The following is a 15,217-nucleotide window of genomic DNA, read 5'->3' on the forward strand; positions in this document are numbered from 1 at the left end:
GGAGTGAGATTTCAAGACCCTCCCAACCCAAACCAATCTATGATTCTGTGACTCTATGATCTTCCAAACAGCCAAATAGTCATCTTAAACACATCTGAATTGGAATCACTGTGGCTTGGGTGCACAGGGCAAAACCAGCCCATCCTTATGGCTCCCACAAAACTGTTTTTGTAGCCAAAATTTGCAGAGGAGGGAAACCATGGACACAGAGGATCAAATGGAGCAGGATCTGCTTCTATAGAGGTTGGCAGGCAGACATTTTTCCCAATTCTAAGGGACACAAGGGTTTTGCAAAATAGAACCTTGTGATCTGATTAATATAAGTAAATGAAGTCTAAATAAAGGTTCAGTAGGTGCACAGCTTGAGCTTTGCCATATTTGCTGTGAAACCTCCAGGTAGGCTTAAAAATCACCCCAGATAGGATGGGCTTGTGGCACATGAAGTTTGCATTCTGTGAATTAGGAAGACATTTCTCCATTGCAAGCTGTCCCTAAATGAAAGCATTTTCATGTGACTCTCCCACTGGCTCAGCTCAAGACATTGCACAGGTCATGGTTATATTCCCTAAACATCATCTCATGTATTAGAGAGCTATGACTCCCTCAGTGGAATCATCACCATGAAACTGATGAACATCCTTGCTTTGGGAAACACTTCTCTTTTTTTTGGTCAGCAATTCTGAAAACAAAAAATGCAGCATTTAGCCAGATATGACTGTGAGGGCTGGAGTGATGTGGTTCCTCCTGAGCCATGGCACTGCAGATCCAGCCTTTTAGAGAGTAGGTGGCACTGAGAGCCAATGGTTGGGCTGGGTTATTAGATACCAAGGCAAAGGCCTGGATTTTGGGCTTGACTGAGCATGTGTCTTTGCAGAAAATACAGAGAACAACAGCATCACTTCATCCACAGCATCTTAATACAGGCCAGCTCCAAGCACCAACGCAGGCATTTCACAGCCCACAAGGCCCAGAGAAGGCAGCTATTGTACAAATCATGAGAGGCGTTTTTTGACGTCCCCAAAGCAATTTTAAGCAAGAAGCTGTTTCTCAGATAAACTCCACCAGATATCCCTGGAAGCAAAGAAGAGCTAGTAGGAAAATAAGGTCTTAATGTGAGCTCAGCTTGGCTTCTTTCACAGAAAAGCTTGAAATCAGTGGAGGAAAAGAGAGTTGGTTTCATGTTGGAAAAGTTATTGGAAGAGGGTCAAGTAAAGTCTGCAAAGCCAAAGGGTCTCTCTGGCTCTGGAGGGTTGTAGATGGTTTCAGGCTCCCAACCTCAATGAAAACATTTTCAGCTGAGGAGCAGGTTCAAGGACAGTTCTGTCACTGGGGAAGCTCCCAATGGCTCTGCAGTTTTATCTAGCCCTTGTGAAGGGTGTTATTGTTATTTAACCCATGGGAAGGTCTGGGCTTCACAGAGCAGGAAATGTTATCCTCCTCCTGTGGATGGAAACTGGGACATGCTCTGATCCTGTGCCTAAACACACACCAGCAGAACTGAGAACTGTGCCCAGTTTTCTTGGTAACAAGACCAAGCTTCTCCCTCTGAATACATGCAATGGTCTCCATGTGGACAAGAAAAATCCACAAGCAGATGTGTATCCCTAAAAAGACAATACTTACAGCATTTATCAAAAAGTGCTGAAAATTACAACTCAATTAAAAATAAACAACTGCACACTATCTCCTGTCCCTATTTCCTAATTAATTTATGTAAAAGGAAAACAAAAATTCAATTTCTTTTTCCTGAATCTGGATGCCAAATTAAAAAAAAAAACACTGCAAGCAGTCCCACACCTGGGGAGGGATCACCTTGAAGGAAGAAGGATGGAGGTCACCTGCACACCGTTAAGCAGCAGTGGCATTGGAGGCCCCAGGTGACACCAGGGCTGGTGACAAACCATCACACTTGTCATTAGTCCCACAGTAAGCAAATGACAGGCACAGCGAGATGCTGGCTTAGGGAGGAACTGACAGGCAAGAATTTGGAATTTGTAAACCAAATTCTTGCCCATGACAGGTGAAGAAACCTAAATTTTTGTAAATGCGTTCCAAGTCTCCTTCTCTGTTATGCCATCATTTAGGCAATGAAATAATATTTTTTTTTTGTTTGGTTTTGGTTCTGTTTTGAAGCCCTTATGGGAACATTCACCATTGAAAACATATCAAGGAGTTGTGTTCATATGAAATTACTTTCTCATTGTGTTTTAAAAATTGCATGGAAAATCTTCCATCTATCCTAGGTTTACTTCAAATTTTGTTTTCTGAAGAAAATTTGCCTTCTTTATCAGAGCTTGAGGCAGCAATCACTGAATAATAGAAAGGTTTGGGTTGGAAGGGACTTTAAAGTTCTTCTGTTTCCAACCAATATTGCACCAAACCTCAACTGTGAGCACGTTTGGTGTCACCATGCTGGAAGTCCCCACTTGCTCAGGGCACCCAGCAGCTGCTGAGCTGTGTTGGCTTTGGTATGGGCCACCAGACACCTGAGATAAGGGGCCAGGACTCTGGAGCACACAAGGACTAGAAGGAAAATACAAGGGGTGACTGCCAAGGGGGAACAGATGGCCTAGGATGGCTTGGAAGGGACCTTACAGATCATCTCATTCCAACCTCTCTGCCATGTGCAGGGACACCTTCCACTAGCCCAGGTTGCTCCAAACCCTGTCCAACCTTGAGACTGAAACTTCCCAGGGATGGGGCATCTACCACCCCTCTGGGTAACCTGTTTCAGTGTTTCACCACTGTCATCATAAAAAACCTTTTCCTTACACTTACTCTGAATAAATCCTCCTTTTGTTTTATCCTACCACCACAGACCCTGTTAAATAAAAGTCTGACCCCCTCCTTCACCCACTGCAACCCTTGAAGAGGCTGAAGCACCTTCCAGGGAAAGCACCCTTGGCCTGGCTGCCCCAGCTCACGGTGAATGGTTTCTGCTCACAAGAGCCAGGTAGAGCTGTTTGCTGGCTGTAAATCTCCCGTTACAGCCTCCTCTGCCACACAGCACACATGGATTAACAGCAGCTTTCTACTTTTGAGGTTACAGCTGATCCAAAAGTCCCCAGAAGAAAGGGTGAGTTTCCTAAGCAGCATGACTGACAAAACGGCGAAGAGGGAGTTTATTCAGAGCATTATCTAATTCATTCCCCAGTGAAGGAAACTCATCTACTTTTGAGACTTAAAACTTCTAAAGAAAACTGCTATGATCTAAAGAGATTGGCCATAAAACTATTTGTATTGAAAACTTAGCCAGCATGCCTTTAGTGAACTTCATTCATTAACATTCTTCCTGGCAAGGTTTCCATATCTCAGCGTTCATTTTATACTTTAATTTGGTTAGTAGGTCTTTGTTTAATCGTCCTATTGAAAGCAGAACAAAGAAGGTTTAGGTGATACAGTGAAGTAATACACTATATTTTATCTCTGTAAAGCCCAGACAAAGTCAGCAGGCTCTGATACCCTCCGATTTGTTTTTTTTTTTTTTTATTCCCTTTCTCTTCCAGGACATTTGGAATCACAAATCAGCTGCAGAGCATAAAGATCCTCACTGTACTTAGCTGTGGACACCTTCAGAAGAGAAACACCTTGTCAAGCAGAGAAATGATGCTCTGAGCACAACATACAGCCCCAAAGGAAGATTATCTTGGGAAAAGTGCACTCCCATTACTTTAGGGATGGATGCTTTGCTTTTACATGTGTCCTCCAATAAAAATCAGTAGTCAAGATAGTTTATTCCATTTCTAAGTTCTGTGCTTACTGTCTCGATATCAACTTCATGCTTTTTTCTGGGTGCAAAACTCATTAACAAGCTGCAATTTTGCCTAATGACTAACCTGCTTCACAGGCAGCACCCAGCACAGCGACCCACAGGCACAGGCTGCCCTGGAGGAGGATTTACAGGATAAAAGGATGAAAAACTCTCCAAAAGGAGCTGCTCCCCAGCCCCAACACTGGCCTGTGAGTGGGCAGCTCCTGGGCTGCTGTAAACTGACACAGCTCCAACTGACTCCAGATAAAAATCTGGCCCCAGAGTAACGGCAGGATTCAACAAGCTTTTCTCACGGAATAGTCTTTATGCTCTTTTCTTGAATATTTACAACCCCTCCTCACTGTCCTGCTTAAATCCACTATACAGGGTGCATCCATAAAGGGGGAAGAGTGTACCTGTCTACTCTCTAAAGTGCAGCAGATGGTGAGTTGTCTCCTCACTGAAAACTTTTTACTTTCTAAACTCTACACCAGTTTTACTCCAGAAGCAGTACCCCAAAATGATGCTCCTCTTGATGAAGCTGCGTTTCAAGGCAGGAAAACCATTCAGAGACTTGGATGCTCTCCCATGACATCCAGTGAGCAAACCAACCTGCAGCTCACCCACCGTGCCCCCTTCTCACGGATGGTGGTGTCCAAAGCACAAATCATAAAAGGATTCAGATGAACACTAATCTCAACCCTAAAATCAAGCAGTGATTTGAGGGAGCAGCCCCAACTGCTTTCCACACAAAAAGTTATGGAGAAGTAACCCAACCTGTGAAGTTACCAGCAGCAAATACAAAGCTCTGGGGAAGGAGCTGGGCTTGCTCAGTGCTGGGTGGGGCCAGGGTCTGTAAAGAAGGTCCAAGCCACATGGCTGCTCAGGGATAACCATTTCTGGAATGATTATTCATTTATGGCACTGATTCCTGACCCACACCAGCATAAGTGAAAGGGAGGCAGGCTCAGCACCAAGCGTGGCTTCAAACTGATGACCTGGAGGTGAAGGGCCCCTTCTCCCATTACTAATCCCCTCAGCCACACAAGCCTCCTGAAAATGATGCTTTGGTTTTATTGCCACAGGGGTCATTTATAAAATCATAAAAGCCAGGTTGAGAAACCAACCCAGCAGCAGCAAGGCCAAGCATGCAGAGAAAGAGCTGAACAGCCATGGAATGGGGCAAGTTCAGCCCTCCCATGGCATCCTGAGTAATTCAGCTGATTAAATGTGAGAAGTTCTGATTCATGGAGAGGAGGAAATGCATAAACAACTTACCAAAAGCTAATTTCTTTATTATTGCAACCAGAAATGACCAAAGACGGTGTATTTTGTATGTCTGCACATTACATGTGGAAAAACCCAAAAATCAGCATTGCAACATCCAACAATTCAAAATAAAATAGAATAAAAAATCAAACCCAAGAACTTTCTTGACTGGTAATTAACAGGGACGGAATATAAACGAGATGGCATTGAACAAAGCAGGTAACAGTACACTTTTAATAAACCCATTTCATCCATATCTCCACTGATTTGCAATTTAACAGTTCTATCAGCAAAGCCTCATTTCCCTAACTAGACTGGTACTTTTAAAAACATGACTAATTCACTCTCATTAGTATCAATTTGGATGCATTTAAAAAATAACTGTTAATATCTGCACAACAGGTGAAAGGGACATATTTCTCCAACATCAGACGTTCTCATTGCATTGGTTTAAAATACAAATATCCCCAAATTAACCAATGCAATCTAAAATTGATTAGAAAAAAAAGGCATAAATTATTTTCAAGATTAATTCTTATTTAGCTCTGAGACCCATTGCACTACAATATCTAACACTGACTTTTATTTCATTTTCTCTGCACCTTCACCCCACATTTTCAACGGGGGATGTGACTGGGATCCAGTTTACTGGTCTTTCCAAGGGGATACACAAAGCAGAGGAACACACCTGCACCTCTTCTACCTAAATATGATGCTTTTGGCAAACTCCCTAACCACTTGTTAAAAAAAAAAAAGGAGTAAAAGGGAAAAAAAAAAGTCCATTCCAGCTACAGATTAACACACTGTAGCTGCCACTAGAAGTGCAGAGCCCCCCTGGCCTAAGCTCCCAATTCAGAAGGCATTTAAGCACATGTATAACCAAGTGTGGGAACAGGCTCCTTGAAGGCAATAGGATTACTCACTTCTTAAGAAGTTGCCACATGTTTAAGTATCTGAATCGAGGCCTAATTATGGTGCTGGCCACCTCCTCGTGCATGCACAGCTGGGGCAGAGCCCACCAATCCCTCACAGCCATGAGGACAGGCGTTTGTCACACAGGCTTTCAGTAGCTGCTAGGTTTGCATTTTCGGGCAAACGAAAACAAAAATCCTCAAGCCCTAAGAAATAATTAAAAAAAAAATTACTTTATAAATATCAGGTATTTACACGTGTGAAAATCTTTTAATGGGAAGTGTTTTTACACACTGATGAAATGTACAAGCAATGAAAAGGTATGTTGACAAAGACATAAAAAAAAAAAAACAAATCAAAAATCAAAGTATAAAATATATTACAGGTCCACTGAAAGAAATTCACACAGAAGAAAAAAATTGACACAATAGAAACTTTTTTTTAAAAATAGAAGATATATCACAAAAGCTTGAACATGTTTATTTTATGTTAGTACTAAAAATCAAGGAAAAAAGCTTCATATATTCTCGTCACAAAAATATTTACCAGCCACTTTTTATTTCCACATTATGATTATCTGGCTCAGCAAGAGTCGAGGCTGAACTGTATCCAGACTACAGAAATCATTCCAGAAGGTTGTCTCAGTTTACAACTTACTGCAATTTACATTTTCTCCTCCTCTCAGCACCTTACTGCAAAGGCTCAAGAGGGATTAATAAGAAATCAAGAGAGAATAGGACAGATATCTGTATTTACAACATTCGTCCGTGCTGCTGCCGAGCCGCAGGAGCGGGAGCGGTCCCGGGAACCGCCGGAGTCTTCACGGCGCCCTGTGCAAACTGCCCTTTGGCAGGGGCCAGAAACAGCAGCAGAATGTACCCAAATGCAGCGCCCCGGGCTCGGGCAGGTGAAACCCAAGAGCCCCCGACCAGGGGCATCTCCTCGCCCTGGGTGACTGCAGGGACACTGCCCCGGGCGGATCCTCCCGCAGCCCAGTCAGGCCAGGAGGCGCCGCGGTGACCGCACGACTTCAGTCCCTGCCCGGCCCTCAGTGCGCCCTGTGCTTCCTCTTCTTGTGTTTTTTATCCTTCCTTTTGTTGGCACACTTGGAGCAGAACCACTGCATCTCTTCTGGGGGTGCAGCCGTAAGCCCGACGCAAGGCCTGTGGAGGACGGGAAAACAGCACATCGTCTTGATGGAGTAACTTTTGTTTCTTACCCCAAAAACTGCAACTTTCCTGTGGCAGACAGGATCTGGCCTTCGAATTAATATAGCAATTATCATTATCTTAATGCATGCAATGACCAAAACCTAAAAAACCTAAAAAACAATGATCAAAACCTAAGGTTTCTCACTTTGAAACAAAAGAGAAATATCAAAAGGATACTCAGATAAAAAGTGTTATTTTAGTAGAAAATATGATTGTTCTTTCAGGTGTAATAGACTAGATTTAAAATAATTTCAAATTGCTTCTTTAACACATCTGCAAAAACCCTTATGATTTTATGTAGCTTTAAAAAAAAAATTGCCTAAAAAGTGATTAATTTCCCCTAACCTTTTTATAAGAGCTGACATTTATATTACTGTTCATACAATGCTTCATAATTTGAACTGTCTATCTGTATACACTGTGCTCATAATCCTGTAGTTCTCACAAAATTACCAGAATCAGCAATACTTCCCAGCAGTTTCAAAAACAACCGTTATCACCAATGCCCATTAATTAAAAAGTAACTCTCCTTCACAGCTTAAAATCTGCCTTTTCAAATTTCAGAGCAACAGAGATAAAAATATCTTCCAGATTATTAAATTGGACACAGTAAAGCTATTTAAATATTCCCAACGTCACGAACTATTAGAAAAAAAAGGTTTTTTTAATAATATAGCCCCAATCTGCCAGGCACTGGCAGAGCAGGATGGATGAGAAGAACTTACCAGTGATACCAATCATCGCAGTCATCACAACCTATCATTGGACTGCCATCATCTGGCTTGTTACAGCCAGGACAGATCCAGATCTGGTTACCCCACTCGTCTCGGATCTGGTGCAAAGAAAAGCAAAATTAGCTGGTTCTCAGGGTTAAGCAGGCAGGAAAATTGACATTTAAAAAAACTAACCAAAAAAAAAAAGGTTTCTTGCTTATCTGGCTAAGCCATTCAGCAGCCCCTGTTGTTATGTGTGAATTCTCTGATCATGAGAGCTCAGTGTTACGTCTTAATTGATTTTCCTCCACTGCTCATGACGAGAAAATCATGTATTTTCCTGCACTGTCCTGTAAACCAGTAAAGCCAGTTACACCACCCGACCCAAGCATGGGCATTCACACACAGAGCCAGGGCTTAAGGACACAATTCCCTCTCTGTCTATACTTTTAAAATTCGACCCTGTTAATGGCAAGCAGGAGCCATGGCAGCCTCCTGTGTAAGATAACAGTTCTTATGTGCATGTAAAATACACAGCGCCGTGTGTATATATTGCTGCATTACTTATTAGCCAAAGTCTTCAACTCCAACGAGCTGATAAGATCAGGATATAAAAAAAGTTGTTACTGAGTAACTTTCCATTCCCCTTATGACATTTATGTCGCAGTACAATTTACTAAAGGGTAAATGAAACAAGAAAGGCAGATCATTTACAGTACTGGGCAGCTGCTCACCGGGTTCATCATATGCATTTTTTTAATGTTTATATCCTGCTTGACCCATTGTTTGTGTTTTTAGATTTCCAGTGGTTCTTGAACAGCTCTTTGCTAAAAACATACACGCAAAATGTCACAGAATCCACCTAAAGGAGTGCAATTAACAATACAAAGTACAAAATGTCTGGGGCATTACCCTGACTCCATCACTCCTTTATGAAGATTTGCACATTATCATTGAATCTCAAAAGCAGAAACTGTTTTGTTCTCAGCTTTTGTGCATTTATACATATCTCAGGCAATAACTTTTTGCTATCTGTACAGCTTACAAACATGATATTAAAAAGTAGATGAAAAGCTCCAAATGTTCTTAGCAAAAAAAAAAAAAAAAAAAAAAAAAAAAAAAAAAAAAAAAAAAAGTCACTACACGGTGGTCTGTACATCTTACACCATTTCCTGAAAAATCAATAGGAACATACCAGAGCTGCAACCAACACATCACTCTTCCCTGATTCCTCTTAAAGCCCTGAATGTTTTTGTGGTTTAAACTTCAAAAATACAAGTTCCAGGAATATTAACCAGGGAACAATCTCCTTTTCAACAGAGATATGGAGTAGGCACCATCATAAAATTAACTCAATTTCCAAGCTGATTGATTGCAATAATCATTCTTATCTACCATCTAATCTCACATCTGCAAAGTCATTTTAAGTTGTTGGAGAAGCATCTGCTCCCCAGGTGAAGTGTCTGGGCTCAGAGTGAAGAGGTGCAGAGGCATTTCAGTGGGATAACCCTGTTGGGGAGGGAAGGGATGCTGTGCCATGTGCTGCAGAGAAGGGATGCTGTGGGATGTTGGGTGAGGGCTACAAAACCTGCCCAAACATCTGGTTGCACCCCCATCATCCCCCAGCACAGGCACCTCATTTCTGGTGCTGCCTGTTTTGGGCACTGGCCCTGACAGGTGTAGGCAGCACTGCCAGATGTTGCCCCATCACAAAATATACTCCCTAACTTTTCCAAACTTTGTTTTTCAGGTATTTTTTTCCCCTGCAGAATGGCTGCCTCAGGTTCTCAGGGGCTGGACAGGGGCAGGGTGGTCTATAATCACAAAAACCTCTGTCTGTTTGTTAAACAAGAACTTGGGCTGCTGTATAAGGAAATTAAAAATATTGCCTAACTTCTCATTCCTTAATGCGCCAAGGGTCATGCAAGGAGGGACAGAGCAGGATTGCTGACTGCTGTGTCAGTACAAACCACTGAGAGCTAATGAGCAGAGCACAGGGACTGAGATGCTATCCAACAGGGAGATGTGTATCCTCTCTTTTTTGAACTATAAAATCACTCTCCTCTCCTCCCCTGCAGAAGGGAGCTGGGCACCTCTGTCACACTCTTATCTCTAGAACAGCTTTCCCATGTGATCTGAGGAAAATCACTGTCTCCTGGATTTCCTTCATATAAGAGGCTAATAGTTATTAATCATTTTCTTCTTCCCCAACCTCTCTCTGAGCATTTTGACTTATAAATCTGTCACATCAGGTGTTTCTTTGCATGTGCACATAGTTGGGTCCTAATGCAGTAAAGCCTTGGTTTCAACTATAATGTTCTAGAAGATCACTTTTCACAAGGGCCTGGAGTGGCAGGACAAGAGGGAATAGTCTTAAGTTGAAGGGAAGTAGGTTTAGATTGTGAATTAGGAAAAAAATATTTACAGTAAGGGTGGTGAGGCATTGTACAGGTTGTCCAGAGAGGTGGTGGACTTCCCACCCCTGGAACTGTTCAAGGCTAGGTGGGATGGGGCTCTGAATAACCTGGCTGAGTGGAAGGTGTCCCTGCTTGTGGCAGGGGGCTGGACCAAGATGGTCTTTAAGGCTCCTTCCAACCCAAACCATTCTGTGATAATCTATGGTTCTGTGAAAAGCAAAAATAACCTGGAGCCTCCATATCCTCTGAATTCTCCAGTAAGGTGCTAAGTGGAAGTATCTAGGCAAAGTGCTAGGTTTTCTTTTTAAAACTAACATAATCTCTAAATAATTTCATTTCATAATCACCGAAGAACATGGGATGTAGCAGAGCATTTAGGAAATGTTTCTCTCTTAAAGTAAATTTTGAAACTTTTGGACACTACTGTAATAATAACAATGACAGTAATACTGGTGACTGTAATAATAAGAGTGACTGTGGGTTTACACTGTGATACCAAAGGTAAGGCTGTGTCCTGCACCCTAAGGATATGCAGAGCTTGTGTGACATTGTCCAGTGCTGTAACTAACTCAGGAGTGAAATGTAGCAGCTGTTTAAATAGAGACCAGTAACATGATACAGCAGTTTAAGTCCAGCAGGGAAGCACCTTTCCATTAGAAATGCAGGGTAGATTTATATTAGAAATCAATACTAGAACAAGAATCATAAAAACTAAGAAAAAAAAAATCATGCATATACTGCAATTCAAGCACAGCAAACTCTGTAATAAATGTAAGCTTTAGGTGTTTTAAATGGTGGGATTTTTAAACTGCAGCTAAGCAAGGTGTCACCAATCACGTTGGAATTTAGCCAGGACAGGGAGAATAACAACACTACTACCCTTGTGCTGCTTTTCAAGGATCAGGAATGCTCAGGACTTCATTTCACACAGCAACTAAAGCAGAAATTCTCAGCAGCACATTCTTTTAGGGAATGCAGTTCCTACACCATGTTACACAAGAGACTTTTCCAAAGGAATGAAGAATGCTGCCAGACAGAGGCCAAGTTCAGAGCATGTGTCAAACACACAAATGAAGTGCAGACTAATGAACAATCTACAAACTTCTGAGATGCACAAACATCTGCAATTTCTGTATGTCAAGGAAACCAGGAAAGAGATTAGTGGACTCTACACATTTCAAATGAGGGCTAAGTCAAGTTCTTGATGTTGTATGAGGGTTTTGTACGTTACCTGACTGACAGCAAAATCTATGGTGAGTCTGACATTTGAGGTTTCAATTCAGCACTTTTGAAAGCACCTAAAAAACCTCCACCTCCAAAAATAAGTGCTCTAGCTCAGTTAGCAGAAAATATTGTATGGGATACGGTTGGACTTGTTACAAGAAACTTAAATTTGGAACTGGGAACCAATGAAAAATTCAGTCCAAGTTGTAATGTTTCAATTATTAACCCCTCAAAACACGTGTGTGGTAACAAGGGCTGGATAAACAGCAGTTTCACAGAGAGCAACATGAGGAATCCAGGAACCATGAGTTTGAGCTGATGAGGACCAGGGAGCTCAGCAATTCCAGAGAGAAATGGCACTGGCACTGGCACAGAGCAGGGTGTGTGTAACCTACCACGTAAGTACTGACGGTCTCGGTCACCACGCTCCGCACGGGAGCTTTGGAGCCTCCAGCTGCTGACACAGCTGGGGAGGGTGGTGGGATCAGGACTGGTGAGATGGTGGCCTGAGGAGGAGGAGGAGCTGGAGCAGGAGGAGGGGTGACATGAACAGGAGCTGGCACCGGTGACGGCACAGGCGGAGGTGTCTTGGGCCGTGCTGCTGGAGTGGAAGGTTTGGCCTCTGGAGCTGACACCACCTTGCTGATGACTCTGCAGGACCAACATTGAGAATTGTTAGAGCTGATGGGAGAGAAAGCAATGATCCATCACTGACTAGAGAGAAAGAAAATATAGAGCAGCTAATTCACATCACCCTGGAGTCACCAAAGAGGCTGTTCAACCCCACACAAGGACTGTTGTCACTGCTGCACCCATCCATTTACAGGATAAAGCACAGAGCCATTACAAAGTGAATGCCAGGACAGCCTGAGCCAGTCTGGTCCTCACTGTCATATAAATATTCTCTGTGGCTTTAACTAAACCTTGTTTCGTTAAGTTTTATTGCATTAGCTCAATTTGTGGGAAATATTAGAAAGGAAAGTTAATCAGCTGTGAACAGCACTGATTTTAATCTTCAAACTGAGAGACGATATCATCCTGTTAAGATCCTACATTAGGGGGTTCTGCAAATATTTGCTACTTTGGTATTTCTTTCCCCAAATGTTTATGAAAGCAGCAGTGGATCTAGTCAGGACAAATAAATGACGCACACTAGACACTCAGCAGTTAAAATATTGCTACTTACTCGAGGAGCTGAAGTAGACAGGATGTAGCTCTAGTAAATACACTGTATAGAACAATCCTGCCCAGGAAGGGGGATACATAGAGGACCCAACGTTTATTAATGACTGTTGATACACAGTGTTATTGATGTGCATGCAATTTCACAGACAAGCCAGAAAAAGCACTTACTACAAGGCTCTAGGCTAGAAACATAAAGAGAAGGAAAAGGAAAACCCAAAAAAACCCCAAAACCTCAATCAAAACACAGGATAGGTCCATTTGTTTTACCACATTTTGGTAAACCATTTAACTAATTTATTTATATTTGAATGGGAACTGTGGGAGTGTGCTTGATTTGTGACGGGACTGTACGAAGAGGGTGATTTAAAGAAAGGTTAGACATTCCAGGGACAAGGATGGCTTAAGAAAATAAAAAATGGGGACATCAGTAGAAAAACCATGACAAAAATCATATTGCAATGACTCCTGATAACCAGGAATGTCCAGCTCCACTGTCAATGGGAATTCTAAGTTCAACTTTGGAGTTTATTGCAACCCTGATACTCCAAAGGCAGTATCACTGTGATTGGAGACATTACCTGAATTTCAAGTCAATAAAATTCCAAGCCATCATTTGGGAAAGGCTTGGAATTATACAGTATGTAATGCCTGGCTGAGATAATGGTGGTTTTCCTCACAAGATATGCCACCTGCACTACAAATCAGAACTGTGGTGAGTTATAGTAAAAACATACTTAGGAAACAAGAGCAATGAGTTTGGTAGTCCTGCCTAACCCCCAGCTGCAGCATCACACCTTCTATGAGCAAACAGGAGAAGAAAATCAAAGAGTCTAAAGGGTGATAGATGATTCTTCCATCAGCAACACTGAAGACATTCACACTACATATGTCCCATTGATTGCTTCAGGTACCTAATGTGGGGCTCAGGCTCTGTATACGTGTCAGTAAGGTGCTAGACTGTGAGTCAAAGTGCAAGAGTCTTAATTTATGTTGTCTGAGACTTGCAGAAGGAAGGAAGGAACTACTATCAGGCCATCCTGAGAGCAACCTACGCATCAAAACCAGCCTCCTTCTCTTGTTAGTGGGGAACATCCAAAACCTCACTGTTATCTCCCACCAAAGAAGCTTTCTCTTTGGCTCATGATGTGTTTCTGGTTCAGTGAAAGTCTCAGTATGGGGCTCCTGGGGCTCCTGCCAGACTAGCCATCCCCAGCTCTGATGCTTCTGTGTTTTCCCCATTCCACAGACAGCCCTGGCTCCCAATGCTGAATGCCCAAGACCTTGGCTGGTGCCAATATTCCCATGGTTTGCAAAGTTATCCTCATGATTTGAGAGCCACCTCTCAATAAACAAACTCTCAGCAATAACAAAAGTGAGGATAGGGACAGAAAGCAAAATATAGGAGCAGCAAAGTCATTTGGATGGTTTCAAACATCACTGCCCCTTCTTTCCCTGCCTCCCTCTCCCACCTCCTGCAAGTAAACAAAGTCTTGCTAGGAGTTCTTCAGGGAGTCAACCCTCCCCAAGTCTAGACTAGGAAATGTATTAGCTAATAGGGTTTAAACACAACTTTGCACGCAGCGTAAACAGTTTGAAAGAAGTATTAGCTAATACAATTTGAATAAGAGTGACCATGCCCAGCTAACACATGAAATTAAATTACAAAGTTTCTTGGTCTAAAGCCAGGTCCTCCTCCTGCACAGGGTCTTCGAAGCCACTCTGCTAATAACTGCAGAATCTGCAAGAAGCACCACATGTGAAATCTTCCAAAACTCCAAATATTCATTAGCGAGCGACACCCGCTCGTGGATTGGCTGGCGTGCCCACAGTGTGCAATTAGGACATGTTCAGTATATAGGGCAGCTTGTTTATCTTGATTTTAGAGTCAGTTATCAAAACAGGAGATCGGCATTTCGGAGCACGCTTGGGCCTACCACTCCCTTGGGCTAATGAAGTTCAGAGACTTTAGACTCCAGAGTGGAGAAATGAATGGTTTTGTGCTACACCATTAGAGGTGATGGAGTAATCTCAGCGAGGGTGGTTTAGCCTGTCCTGAAGAAGGGGCTGCACACATGGCAACATGGAGGTGGGGAGAAATCAAAGGGAAATAGCAGTCCCACGACTAATAATTACTGTTACTTCAGACCTGGAGAGAAACCTGATATCAAAACACTATGTAAATGATGGCAAGATTTATGAGCTCTGTTTTATAGACAGGAAAATTGAGGCACAGAGCACACTGCAAGTAGGCGGCTCTCACTGCAGCAGAGCCTCAATCCACCTGAGTCCTACTGGGATTTAAACTCTTCCTTGGGACATCACCACACATATATTGTTGTTACTTTATTTCTCAAATGTGTTTTCATGTGTCCAAAATCATCACTTAGTCTGCAAGTACAATACTACATAAAACAAACTTTCAGCTCCTTCTCCACACCAATCCAAGAACTCTAAAACTGAGGCTGAATGAGTATTTTTTGCAGAAATTAACATCAACCACTACTAAAACAGAGTCCTGACACAAGAACTGCACTT

At 42.4% G+C, this 15,217-nt stretch overlaps 1 protein-coding gene across 1 annotated transcript in view; it reads right to left on the reverse strand.

Annotated features, from left to right (window-relative positions):
• Positions 1-5,025: 5,025 nt before the first annotated feature.
• The window catches only part of TAF3 (TATA-box binding protein associated factor 3), a 113,400-nt gene continuing 103,208 nt past the window's right edge, over positions 5,026-15,217 (reverse strand). Inside the window, exons 5-7 of the mRNA XM_056515637.1 lie at positions 11,893-12,148; positions 7,869-7,975; positions 5,026-7,095 (exon numbers count right to left, since the gene is read on the reverse strand). Of these exons, the coding sequence (XP_056371612.1) occupies positions 6,981-7,095; positions 7,869-7,975; positions 11,893-12,148 (478 nt within the window). The 3' untranslated portion in view covers positions 5,026-6,980. The remainder of the gene's footprint in view (positions 7,096-7,868; positions 7,976-11,892; positions 12,149-15,217) is intronic.

This window comes from Oenanthe melanoleuca, chromosome 1A, assembly GCF_029582105.1.
Source record: "Oenanthe melanoleuca isolate GR-GAL-2019-014 chromosome 1A, OMel1.0, whole genome shotgun sequence".
Classification (NCBI taxonomy): Eukaryota; Metazoa; Chordata; class Aves; order Passeriformes; family Muscicapidae; genus Oenanthe; species Oenanthe melanoleuca.